Genomic DNA, 13,918 nt, shown 5'->3' with positions numbered 1-13,918 from the left:
ATAGCACGATACTCAACTTCAACAGTGGAGCAAGCAACAACTGTTTGCTTCTTGCTTTTCCGGGAAATGAGAGTCACCTAGAAAACACAGAAGCTAGAAGTTGACTTGTGAACAGTGGAATCACTAGCCCAGTCAGCGTCAGAAAAAGTTCTGAGTTCCAAAGTAGAGGTGAAAGACAACAGTGTAAACTCTGGTTTAAAGTTCCTCATGGAGGAATTACTTCTATATAATCTATTGCAACCAAGAAATAAACTTCATAACTTTCTTCAGCACCTCCTGGGGTGCTGAAAAATTACATTCCTAGCTGATATTGTTAAGTCTGGGTGGTGCTGGTACAGTAGAATGTTTGCTAATTTAACTGTTCAATAAAGCCTCTCTGTAGCATTTTCTCTAACCCAACAATCGATTATTGTCCTTGAACACCAGTGGTGAAACTAATCCTGCGTATTTTTTTTGTAAGTAAGATCTGACATAGAAAGCGTTCAAGTGGGGAACGCAACCCAAGAAACAAAAGAAGAGCCAAATTGGGCCCCTAATCTCTCAATGTGTCCAAAAATTCAACGATCTCCTCTAAGATTTACAATATCTCTCAGCAACCTAACAAAAAGGAAAACTAAGAACGGAAAATTTTAACACCCCAATAGGAGACTCTTCACCTTCAAAGGATCTCTTAGTGCGTTCTCTCCATAAGCACCACCAAAGGCACAAGGGAACCACTCTCCAAAAAACACGGGTTTGAGAGCCCACTAGACAACCTCGCCAAGCCTCAATCAACCCTAACGGAGTCCGAGACATTACCCAGTAAACCCCAATCAAAGACAAAATCAAACCCAACTGTCCTTAGCAACCGGGCAATGCAACAAAAGATGATCAACTGTCTCTTCATCTGCCTTGCACATAAAACACCAGTGGACAACAATCTGTCTCCTCCTCAAATTGTCACAGGTCAGAATCTTCCCCAACATTGCCGTCCAACAAAAGAAGGCCACCTTAAGGGGGGCCTTAGCACGCCACACAGCCTTGCAAGGAAAAATGATGCAAATAATAATTAATATTCTTAGAAAGTGTCTAGTCAAAGTTTAAAGTAGTAATTATGATATGGGAATCTGGAAATGTTATGGGAATAGTAGAAGTCATCATTAATGTTTTTTGGGTAGTTTGAAAGTCAGTCTAGGAAAAAGTGTCATTAATACTTGTCTTATAAAACGGACAGCCCTATGTATCTGTTGAACCAAGTCATAAGCAATATCAATTTGAGTTATTTCAGAGTATAAACTTTTCTTAAGGATTTTCTCAGTTTTCCCTTCAGAAATCTAGGCTCCAACGGTGATTGGTGTAACCCTAGTCTTCCTTACTGTTGTAAGAAGATTTGTGTGTGTTTTTCTCTTTGCTTCAAAAAGCTTCCCCTGAATTTGAAATCTTCCCAAGGAAGGAACGAACATCAAACCTCCCCTGAGGAAAAGGAGTCCATACCAATTAGTCAGCCTGCCTCACATCAACCTCCTAGTGGTACAACACAGACAGCAACTCCAGATCGTCATCAAGCTCCCAATCTTGAAAATACCTCACAAAGCGCACATCCCAGGTCAACCTCCCACCATCAAGGTGATAGTAGAAGCAACCATAGCATGTTTATCCGAAGCAATCCTAAAGAGCTTGGGAAAAATGCATGCTTATGTACGATTCCCACACCGTCCTCTCAGTATCGGATGAAAGTGCCTCCTCGAAGCTTGAATCTAATGTGTTTAGAAAGTCTATCCCACACCTTCCTGATGAATTTCCAAACACCCACCCCGCCTGAGATCATCACCTCAGAGGGACACCCACCCTCTCCTCCCCGAATTTCTGGACAATGACTCTCCGCCATAGTCTGTTCTCTGCACCCCGAATCTCATAAGCCACTTGCCCGAAAGCCTTGTTAAAAGGCTCCAACCTTCTAATCCCCAGACTGCCAACCTGAATCGGCCTACAAACATGCTCCACCGGACAAGATGATACTTGAACTCCTCCCCCAAACCACTCCAAAGAAAGTTCCGTTGAAGGCTCTTAATCCTCGTAGCCACGAAGGAGGGAATCTGAAAGAGAGAGAAAATAGGTAGGCAGACTCAATAGCGTGCTCTTCAAAAGGGTAATCTTGCATCCCTTCGAGAGATAACTGCTTCTTCCTCCCTGCCAACCTCCTCTCAACCCTCTCAACAACTGGGTCCCAACCACCAACTAGTTGACCTTGAGGTTCTTAGTGCTTGTGAATGGTGCTCCGGCTGGTTTCTTCAGGAGTTCGTGAGGTTTGAGGCAGGGAGATCCTCTATCCCCTTTTCTGTTTATCATCGCGAAGGAGTTTCTCAGTAAGTTGTTGAGGAGGGCAGTGGATTTGGGCTCCATTAGAGGTTTTAGGGTGGGTAGACACCAGCTCAATCAACTGGAGGTATCCCACTTGCTATTTCCTATAGACACCTTAGTGCTTTTTGATGTGGATGAGCATTTGCGGTGTGTCTTGGTTTGCTTTCAGGTTGTCTCAGATCTGAAAGTGAATGTCGGGAAAAGCGTGTTGGTTCCGGTGGGAGAGGTTGCGGATATCTGTCTTTTGGCTGATACTCTGGGGTGCGGTGTTGAGCACTTCCCTATTTCATACTTGGGGTTGCCATTAGGGACAAGAAAAGAAAAGGTGATATTGAGTTTCTTGGATGATTGCAATGAATTAATCTTTTTTTTAGTTTGAGCTCCAAAGAGGAAGCAAAGTATTTGGCTAGTGTGGGAAGGAGCTAGCCTTAAATGCCTCATATTTCTTGGGGTTGGCTGTATCATGTTAGTTAGAAACAAATGAATATCTGGTGGAATAATTTAACCACCTCACACTACATACCATGTCTTGTAATATTTTAAATCCTCAAATATGTTCTTAAAGATAATGTTTCAGCTAATGTCACAATTGAACTTCAACTTATTCTTAGCTGCTGAAAAGACCTCTACATATTGAAATCATGACATAATTTGTTTCCATTGCACATATAATCACTATTCACCAAGTCTAATAGTGGAGGTAATTTGTATTTGTGATATAAAAAGGCTTTACTGATTGGTAAATGCATTATAGATACACACACACATGTTCTTATATTTATGCAATGTAAAAGATTGAGGTCTTGTAATGATAGAAACCATCCAAATTTGTATTTTTATGTGTGTAATTGCCCAAGTAGTACGAGCTCTCCTCCTAAAAGGGGTGGTGAGCTGTTTGAGCCCCACATATGGCAGTGTGTGAGTGCTGCTTACCTACTAAAAATAAAATTATATAAGTTTTCAATATGTTTCTTATGAACTAGGGATGCTTCTTGAAATATATAGATGCTAAGAAACAAACATTAACAATTAATTTTTTTCTCCATAAATGATTTTATCTCAGTTCCGTTTTAACATAGACATCATAACCAAGTGAGAATAACAGATCTCTATGCTTTGTGTGTACTAGTGATGGGATCCATTCAGTGGCCACTTTCAAGGGTTGTTATGTATGGATCTATGGTGGCTGATGGTCAAAGCTATAGTCGAGCAACAAGAAACAGTAATGGAACTTTGATAGGCGGACTTGGTGGAGGTTCTGGCGGGACTATTCTTCTTTTTCTTCAAGCACTTGCCATTTTGGAGAACTCCTCCCTATCTGTTTCTGGGGGCCATGGTGGTCCTCTTGGTGGTGGTGGGGGCGGTGGTGGAAGAGTGCATTTTCACTGGTCTAAGATAGGTATGGGCAACGAGTATGTACCTCTTGCAGCTGTAAATGGTACCATCAACAGTAGGTATGCCTAATAGTCCTGATATATTCCATATAAGCTTTGCATGTAGCAGCAACAAACGTGGTGAATATCTTGATCTCTTTCTTCATTGTAGTATAACCATAAATGTAATTTCTTTTGGTTAGTTGCACTTGAAAAACTCTAGATTTTATTTCTGTATCATGCAACCTGCTCTTCTAACAGTTCCATTTGAATTTCTTTTAGGCTTTTGTATGATTTTCCTTCACTTATCTATACCCAAATGATTGCTACTTTTTTATTTATTATAATACCCTCAGGGTCTTATTTTGCCTGCAATTACTCCTGATACAGGAGTGATTTCATATTAGTTCTCTTCCATTTTAAAGGGATTGTTTGTGGTTTGTGCCATTTATGAATAAATACTTCCTAACTTTCTCCTCTACCTGCAATATTTCGCTGGTACTTTTAATAATTGTTTTTTCTTCTAAAAAGTCTATTGCCTCTTGCTTTTGTGGAAATTTACTCCTTCGCTGATCCATTCATTTTTGTGCTCATCCCTTCTAATCTATTCTTTAATTATGCTTCTGTATTTTACCGTCACTTCTATTTCTACAAACCTGACACCTGAAATAGGGTACTAGAGATCACTCAAAGATGGTAATATTGAACTGGTTCCTCTTCTTTTTGTAACATATGTTGCAATGTTTTGGTCAATCCATTTTTACTTGAAAATACCCTCACTTTCATTGAGATGGTGTGAATAATTAAATTATGTAAAAAAAAAAAAATTTGTTCGATTTATTAATTATAAAAAAATCATAAGTTGGGTGCTACATTGCTTTGCTCCTCTCTCTCTCTCTCTCTCTCTCTCTCTCTCTCTCTCTCTCTCTCAATCTCCCGAAACAGAATTTTTACTCTCTCCAGAACAAGAATTTTTAGTATATGTTTTGGTAAATCAATTGATAAATACATTAGTGGACTGTGGGATAACATATATTTTAGTAGTACACATTATTTTACAGTTCCGCTTAATTAAAATGATTTTGGGATGGAAAAAGAGTCATGTTAAAAGGCAGTACTCTATAACTTTTGCATTACGAGGTCAGAATTTCACTCAGTCAGTTAAGTTCTATAGATAGCATACATGTTTTTTTCTATTTACTTGTTCCTGCACAAGGCACATGCAATGTCTTCCCGCCCCTGTACAAATTATTTTTATGTCTGAATTTAACAACATATAATGCATATTCATATTTGAATCTCTGATGTTATTGTCATGCCCAAGCCAAATTTTCACTTATTCTTTAACAAGATACATCACAAACAAACCTTGTTATATAAATATTTTTATTTCATATCAGTTTATTACATATCTAATGAAATCTGACAGTGGGGGTTCTGGGGATGATGGCGGTCTTCATGGAGAGGAAGGCACAGTTACAGGAAAGAAATGCCCTAAGGGTCTCTACGGTACATATTGCGAGGTATGTTTGGTTTGTCTTTCCTTTTTATATTGTCTTTAAAAAAAATAGCTGTCTATATGTCTCATATTTTTCTAGTAAATACATGAATATAATTTGCATAATGTCTTAAGGTACGGACAAATTACATGTTTCTTCATATGTTAGCCTAATTGTTGCCTTGTGCCAACAGTAGTTTGAACATTATGTGCTAAATTGAATAGAACTGAATGCCTGTGTCAATGTACTATTTGTACAGGAATGCCCTATTGGCACTTACAAAGATGTTGAAGGCTCTGATGCATGTCTTTGCACTCCTTGTCCACTTGAGTTACTTCCTAACCGTGCAAATTTCATATATGTAAGAGGTAATTCTAATGGGCGTGCTTTGAATTCTCCATTAGCATTCTTGGCTGGTTGTCCCTTCCTCTTTTTTTGGGATTAATAATTTTATCCATTATCTCACATGTGGATGCAGGTGGAGTTACTCAACCGTCTTGTCCCTATAAATGTATATCTGACATATACAGGATGCCAAATTGCTATACACCATTTGAGGAGCTCATATATACATTTGGAGGGCCATGGCCTTTTGCATTACTGTTATCATGCGTTTTGGTGCTTCTAGGTCTGTTGCTAAGTACTTTGCGGATCAAACTGGTTGGATCTAGCTCTTCTTATCAAACTGCGAATTCAGTTGAACACCACAGTCATCACCGTCTCCCTTCTCTTCTGTCCTTATCAGAGGTACACTAGTGTTGTTAAACATCCCTGGTTTCAACTTGTGCTGTTGCCTGTTTGATGCAGGTTCAATATGTTTTGACACCATTTTGTACATTACAATTACTCAATTCCCAGGTACGGGGAACCAGAGCTGAAGAAACCCAAAGCCATGTTCACAGAATGTACTTTATGGGACCCAATAACTTCAGAGAACCTTGGCATCTTCCATACTCTCCTCCCAGTGCAATTATTGAGCTTGTGTAAGAAAACACTCAATTTTGAATGTCCTTTAATAATGGCAAAATTCAATGCTGTTGTAGAGTAAGACTTTTTGGTTTGTTATATTAGATTTCATCACTTTGCTTTTTCATTTTCTGTTGCTGGTTGGTTGGATGGAACATGCCAAGAAGATAAGTTGAAATCAATCACTGAAAATACTTGTCTTCACCGTGTTTTGACCATATATTGAACTTAAACTAATATCTTTATTAATCATTTACATTGAATTCTTCTTTCGTTGGTGTTATTATATTGCAAGGACCGTAAACCAAGTCTCTGACAGATCATAGCATGAGCAATGCTTTAGACCTAGAGGGAGAAATGAATTGGTCCTACAGATATTAATTTTAAATTTCAGTTATTTTTAAGTAGTTATGCTGATTATGATTTGAATTCTAGTTTGTACCTGTTTGTTTTTTGATTCAATCATCACATGCATAACCACGAGTTTATAAAAATCAAAGCAAGAGCAGAGACAAATTTTGTTTGTGGAACACTCTAGACAAGAAAAAACCACGGGACTTTGTCTAGTAAAGAACAATTTCCTATATGAGCAAAAGAAGTTACAACTAGAGTAACAGTTCCCACATCTACCTCTTGTCTTTAATGGTTGTACTAATATGACTAATGACACTTTGATACATTACGACCAGAGTTTTGAGGACATAGCCAACACATGACTTTTATTTCAAACAGTTGCCTTTGAATTTTCAGAAGTCCTCATTGTCCCCAATTTTCTACTGGGCTGGTCATTGTTTGAAGGACTTTCTTATGCAGCATAGCAATTGAACAATCATCAACTTGTTCCATCTCATCATTTGTCATTTTTCTCTTATAATGTGTAAACTATTTTGAGTTGCAGATATGAAGATGCTTTTAACAGATTTATTGATGAGATTAACTCTGTTGCTGCATATGACTGGTGGGAAGGGTCAGTTCACAGCATACTCTCAGTGCTTGCATATCCTTGTGCCTGGTCATGGAAACAATGGCGAAGGAGAAATAAAATTCATCGCCTTCAGGACTATGTGAAGTCTGAATACGATCATTCTTGCCTGCGCTCCTGTCGATCACGAGCTCTGTACAAAGGAATGAAGGTTTGATTCATTGACTTGTATTACTATAGGGCCATTGTCGTCCAATATTTAAATCCGTCTCACATGACATTTACATCTTTATTATGATATATTTATTCATTTATTTTTGATGAGTCCGACAATACTTCATATTAGGCTATGCCTATAGAAACCTCAGCTGAAGTTTCCAAGGTCAATATCATCGTTATTAAATTAATTCTGATTTTTGTTAGGATTAAATTGAATTTTGAGTTCAGTCCAACCATAGTAATAAGCAAATTTGAAGACTTTTTGCTTGGGAGAAATGCAATTGAAAATACCCAAAACTTTATTTCTCAAAAGTACTCGAGTTCCTCCAAAGCACATATGGTTTCGTTAAATTCCAAAACTGATAGAATCTTCATCTTTCTCAGACATGACTACCAATCAACTAATGCTTGAACAAAGAAGGAACACAACAACCGTCCAAAAAGCAAAAACAGAAGCTTTAGTAAACCAAAAAAATTTCTCAACCAGTAACACAAATCCCCTTCCCAAATCATTTCTGGCATTGATGAAGTGCAAACCAGAAAATACAGTAGCCAAATATGCATGAATTGTAGCTAAAATGGTTAGCGGCACCTCAAATATCAGCAAAAAAACTTCAAAACGAAGTCAGCTTTCAACGAAGCTTCAAAGCAACACTCAAAGGGCTTAGGCGCACCCTAGGGGATTGATTTGAACCCCCACAAAATAAAAAAAATAAAAAAAATCTAGAATAAGATTGCAATTCGCGAAATCAGTCACAAAATTCTGAAAATAATTTAAAAATAGAAAAGGTCTATCAAATGGCCTTAAATGTCAAAAAAAAACACCATATTTAAAAAATAATAATAAAAATCAGTCTAGCCGATCCATGTGTTTTCGCTTTGTTTCGACCATACGGGTGCTAATCTCAGCTTTTCCCCTGTTGATGAAGTCAGTACTCTCCTAGGCTACTCTGGTGTATTTTTGACTCCTTTAAAGGTTTCAGGACTTTGATTGGTGGCTCTGATACCAAGTTGAAATACAACATTTATTGTGTTTTTGGTCCTGGGTGTTTAGGGTTTGAAGGAAGGGAAATAATGAATGACAAAAAATTTAAAGAAGGGTTGTAGAATGTTTCTGTCATCTCGATCCCCACATATTTATATTAGTGATGAGTAAAATTTACAATAATATTGCAGCAGGTAATTTTACGATAATGACACTCGTTGTAATATTCATCACACCATACGGGGGAAGAACTTCTACGGGACTAGCTGACTATGCCCTCAATTTTTGAAAATTCTACATGCCCTCTCGTAATATTTTTCAAAATTCTATATAAGTTCTAAGAATTTAACGACGGCCCACACAAAATTAATAGTTTTATAATGTGGGCCCCTTCAAAAAACCAAGAACCTCTTCAAATTTTCTTAACACCCACATGTTTCCCAATCACATTTTGGCATTTACCTATGCTGGCGGTGAATGTTAAACCAGAACCCATACTGCATCAATTAGGTCAATCTATGTTGTCAGGGGCTTATTTGTTGTTACTTATATAATGTTTGTGCTTATGTGTAATTTATGAAACTTATTATTATAAATATAATGTGGTGGAAGGATGAAATGATTCTTTCATTCTTTTTCTCTTTCCCCATATCTCTGTCTCTTTTTCTCTCATCCTCTTTCTTCTCTTTTTCTCCTTATACTTTACTCTTTGATTAGATTATCTCTTAAAGTCAACATGGAATCAGAAAGGTTTGTAAAGCTCTAGGTGTGTAGTTAACCTATAGCAAGTTTGTGTAAACCCTAATGGGTGTGAAAGGTTTTGAAAAGATTCCAAGGTGGGATTTGTTTGCAAGGAAGTAGTGTTAATCACATCCGCATGTACCGCGGATCCAAATGTAGGGTTTTGGACCTGTTTTTGATCTATTGCAGTCTCGATTGGTGTTTTTCCCGTGTTCGTGAGGTTCTGCAACATTGACTTTTTCTTCGTCGTTTGCGATTCTGGTATGGTATACTTTGTTGCTTTCTAGGGTTTGTGTAGTGACTGTGTGGTCGCTTTTTTATTCATCTCAGAAGACGGTAATCTTTTTAGTTGAAGTTTGTGTGTTAAAGAGGTGGTTCTCTACGTATTTTGTTGATTTTTTTGTTTCTGAGGATTAATATCCAAAAATTGTTTAATGAAATGTCCGGCTCATATGTGACTTTAGTATTGGGAGGTAATGGTGATTACCATCTAAACCTTTGTATTATGACTGTTCGGCTGGATGAGACGAACTATATGGAATGGGCTCAATTTGCTCGTATGCATATCACTGGTCGTAGGATGATCGACCATATTGAAGGGATTGTCACGTATCCCTCCAAGAGTGATCCCGAATTCAAAGAGTGGAGTGCAAATAATGCACTAGTTATGACGTGGTTGTTGCAGTTAATGCAGCCACAGATCATTTAAGGGTTTCTGTTTGTGAAAACAGCTAAAGAGCTATGGCAGGCTGTAAAAGAGACGTATTCTTCGGTTGGTAATTTTGCAAGACAATATGAATTCCAACAACATATATCAAGATTTAAGCAAGAATACCAAACTCTTGCTACATATTATCACACTTTATGTGGTAAATAGGAAGAGTTAGATCACTACCAAGACTACATACCTATGTGTGCTGTTGATCTTAAAGCATTTTGTGCTATGGTAGAAAGGAATTGAATCTGAGTTCTTGGTTGGTCTGCATCTGAGATACGAGCATGCCAGGGTACAAGTGTTAGGCAGGTATCCAACCCTTACTTCTGTTAGAGATGTGTTTTCGTATATCCAAGCTTGAGTTAGAAGTACCATTATCTGAGAGTTCTGCTCTTGCCACACTACAATGGAACAAATCCAATCCTCCAAAAGGAGGGAAGCAGGATGACAAGAGCAAGTTGAGGTGTAATCACTGTGGGCGTACGCGCCACACTAGGGAAACATGCTGGAATCTACACGGTCGCCCTACTCCAGCTCCTGCACATGCGAATTCTAGGCCAAGTCCTGGTCCATCTTGGGGGTTATCTATGCACATGCGAATGCTAGGCCATGGAAACTGCGTATTTCTCCCACATTCTTCGGCGTAGGCCACTCCCGAATGGCCCTCATCTTCTCCTCATCTACCCAGATGCCATGAGGAATACTAGGCTTGGGGTCACAAAGCTACACTTCTTCATATTAATGAACAGTTTATTCTTCAGTAAAGCTGTTAATACCTCTCTCAAGTGCAAAAGGTGTTCTGCCTCTGTTTGACTATAAACCAAAATATCGTCGAAATAAACAACTACCAATCAAGCAATAAATGGTTTGAGTACCTGATTCATCAACCGCATGAAAGTACTTGGCGTGTTAGATAATCCGAGTGGCATGACTAACCACTCATATAGTCCTTTTGTCTTAAACGCCATTTTCCACTCATCCCTAGGGCGGATTCTAATCTGATGGTATCCACTCTTGAGGTCCACTTTGGTGAAGGCTTTCAATCCCGCCAACATATCCAGCATATTATCCAGTCGTGGAATAGGAAATCTGTACTTGACAGTGATTCTGTTAATTGTGTGACTATCAACGCACATTCTCCAACTGCCACCTTTCTTTGGTACTAGGAAGGTCGGAACAACACATGGGCTCATGCTCTCCTGAATTAACCCTTTCTATAGTAACTCTTCCACTTGCTCTTGTAAGATCTGACTCTCGTTGGGACTCATCCGGTAATGTGGTAGATTTGGTAGGCTCGCCCCGGTCACCAAGTCAATGTGGTGCTGAATGTCCCTCATGGGAGGGAGACTATCAGGCAAGTCTTCCGGCACCAACTCACTAAACTCTTGGGCTACGTTTGGTGTCCAGGAATGGAATGGAATGCAACTTGGAATGGAATGAGAATGAGAACGGAATGGAATAAGTATTCTCATTTCATTGTTTGGTATGACACGGTGAATCGTTATGGAATGGAATGATTATTACCATTCTATTGTTTGGTTGACAATCATTAAATCTGGAATGGAATGATTTTTTTCAAAAATACCCTTTTCATTGGCTTACATTACTTTTTAATAAAATCAATCTAATTAATATTCTGACGAAGAATTATGGGATGTTATAAGATGCCCAGTATTGCCATTGAAAAAAAAAAAAAAAAAAAATATTAAAATAAAATAAAATATTATTTTTAATGAGATGTTAATCTTAATAAATGACTGCAAAAGGGAAAATATCTGAATTCCCAAAAGATGCAAACACAAAACCTTAGCCACTTCCTAGCCCCATGGTCACAATAGTGTTCTAGAATTGGCTTTAAATCTTGGACAGATTCAAGTTTTACAACTAAACCAATCCACTATGATTGAAGACACACAAATAAATTTGTCGGTACAATTTTATCCAAAACGGGTTGAATACTTAACCTAAGAAGCTGATGTAAAGGCTAATATATATATATATACTATGGTTGAAGGTCCTACACCTTTTTGTCAATGGCAGCCCTGGGTATATTCAGAAGAGAAGGAAGGCGAAAGACCTTTACCACGTCTAATAAAGAAGCTCGAGAAACGTGAAAAATAGAATGTGAAAGATTTTTTGTCTATGTGAAGGATTTTTGCCTATTATTGGAATGTGATGAAGGACTTATTGGGAATATTACAAAAATATTTAATCTTACTATGGAATGGAATGGATTTTCATTCCAATGGAATGGTCATTCCATTACATTCCTACACACCAAACAAATGAATGGTTGGAATGGGCATTCCATTCCATTCCATTCCATTCCTGCACACCAAACGTAGCATTGCAGTAATGTCTGCACTATTTTTGGTACTGTAAAAGGAGGTTGTTCTACCACTTCCCCCTTGCACACAACAACTAAGATTTCAGGGGCAGTTGTTACTTCGCCTAGAATTGCCTCACTGTTAACTGAATTTCCTTTGGGAAATTCGGCTTCTTTCGGCGGACCCAAAACAATCTTTAGACCATTCATGTATAGAATATACACATTCTACCACGGTGAGTGGCATCGGCATCAAATTGCCATAGTCCGCCCAATATCATATGGCATGCATCCATGTCAACTACATCACAACACACCTCCTCTGCATATGCTTACCCAATTGAGAATGGAACGATGCAAGTTTCAGTTACTCGCGTTTCTAAGCCTTTCTTAATCCATCCAATTTTGTATGGATGGAGATGTTTCTCTGTTTTAAGCCCCAATTTTTGATCCATGGTTAAGGAAACAATGTTCTCACTACTGCCGCTATCAATAATAACGTCATCTACCTTATAATTGACAGTACAACGTGTACGGAACACATTATGACGTTGCAGGTGCTCCTCCTTCTTTGGTGTGAACATCAACCTCCTTACGACTAAAGAGTGGGACAACAACTCGCCATTTTCTCCTTCAGTCACCTGTTCTTCTTCAAAGGTAAGGAACTATCCTTCCTCATGCTCGACCAGATTTACTATCGGTCGTTTGGGGCAATTGTTGGATTTATGGCCAGGTTCTCCACATCGAAAACACTTGCCCATACTTAGGTGTGCATAGGGATTTTCTCTCACAGCTGGGGCTCCCTTTCCAGTAGGCTTATGGGTGCGGCGGGTTTGGCCTTTGTTGGACCATCTCCAATGCCTCGTTATGTCATTGGAACAGGGGCTACCGCGGTTTGTTTACCCATGTCATGTGTAGGATGTGGGATATTATATGAACCATGAGACCTATTCTTCGACTTCTCCAGTAACGCTTTTGCTTTCTCTGCCACCGTGACATTCTCAGACAGTTTGAATAGCGGTTGCAGCGCCACTTTCTATTCAATATCCCATCGTAACCCGCCTTTGAAACGGGCCACCATGCTAAATTCGGGTTCCACCAGGTTGTTACTGGATGACAACCAATAAAATTCTTTAGCATAATCAACAATCATTCTACTTCCTTGTGTGCAGGATTGATATTTCTGAAAAAGAACCTACTCGTAATCAGGGGGTAAAAATCAAGCTTTCATCAACTTCTTCATCTTAACCCATGTACATACCGGATCTTTATCCTCGCATGCGCGGGTAGTTTTCACTTGATCCCACCATGCTGATGCGTCGCCTTTCAACTTATAGTCCACGAGTTTGACTTGCTTCTCCTCCTGGATTTTCATATAGTCAAAGAAACGTTCAACCTCACGAATCTAGTCCAAGAATTCTTCAATACGAAGATGACCTTGAAAGTTGGGTAGGTCAATCTTCATATGAAAATCCTTGGAATCATCAATTTCCCATTGACCTCGATTATCTCCAAACACCTGTATGGATCGATTGTTACCAAAACCAACATTTTCCTGATAGGCTGGTTGTCGATTCAGTGGGTTTGGGTTGTGATTACTAGTAGGACGTCCATGATCACCGTCGTTGAGCAACTTCTTGTTCTCGCGGTTAAGTTCTACCATTGTCAATCTTGTCAATACTTGACGCATAGTTTCATGCATTTCAAGTAAGGTTCGATTAATGTTGGTCTGGAACTCAGTAAACTCGGCCCTCAAAAGAGCTACTCTATCACGATCACCGTCGCTGGAGGGGTTGGTTCCATCTGGTGCACCGGCCATCGAAACAAAGGCG

General features: G+C 38.8%; 1 protein-coding gene across 1 annotated transcript in view; it reads left to right on the top strand.

Annotated features, from left to right (window-relative positions):
- Nucleotides 1-13,918, top strand: part of LOC132303459 (uncharacterized) — a 74,345-nt gene that overhangs the window by 35,749 nt on the left and 24,678 nt on the right. Inside the window, exons 12-17 of the mRNA XM_059800719.1 lie at nt 3,470-3,794; nt 5,143-5,236; nt 5,472-5,580; nt 5,691-5,959; nt 6,071-6,195; nt 7,077-7,311. Coding sequence (XP_059656702.1) covers nt 3,470-3,794; nt 5,143-5,236; nt 5,472-5,580; nt 5,691-5,959; nt 6,071-6,195; nt 7,077-7,311 — 1,157 coding nt within the window. The remainder of the gene's footprint in view (nt 1-3,469; nt 3,795-5,142; nt 5,237-5,471; nt 5,581-5,690; nt 5,960-6,070; nt 6,196-7,076; nt 7,312-13,918) is intronic.

Source organism: Cornus florida, unplaced genomic scaffold, assembly GCF_030987335.1.
Source record: "Cornus florida cultivar Cherokee Brave unplaced genomic scaffold, ASM3098733v1 CherokeeBrave_3.0.0_Hap2_Chr04, whole genome shotgun sequence".
In the NCBI taxonomy this organism is placed as follows: Eukaryota; Viridiplantae; Streptophyta; class Magnoliopsida; order Cornales; family Cornaceae; genus Cornus; species Cornus florida.
Note: the sequence above shows the minus strand (reverse complement) of the source record. Positions and strands in the feature narration are given on the sequence as shown.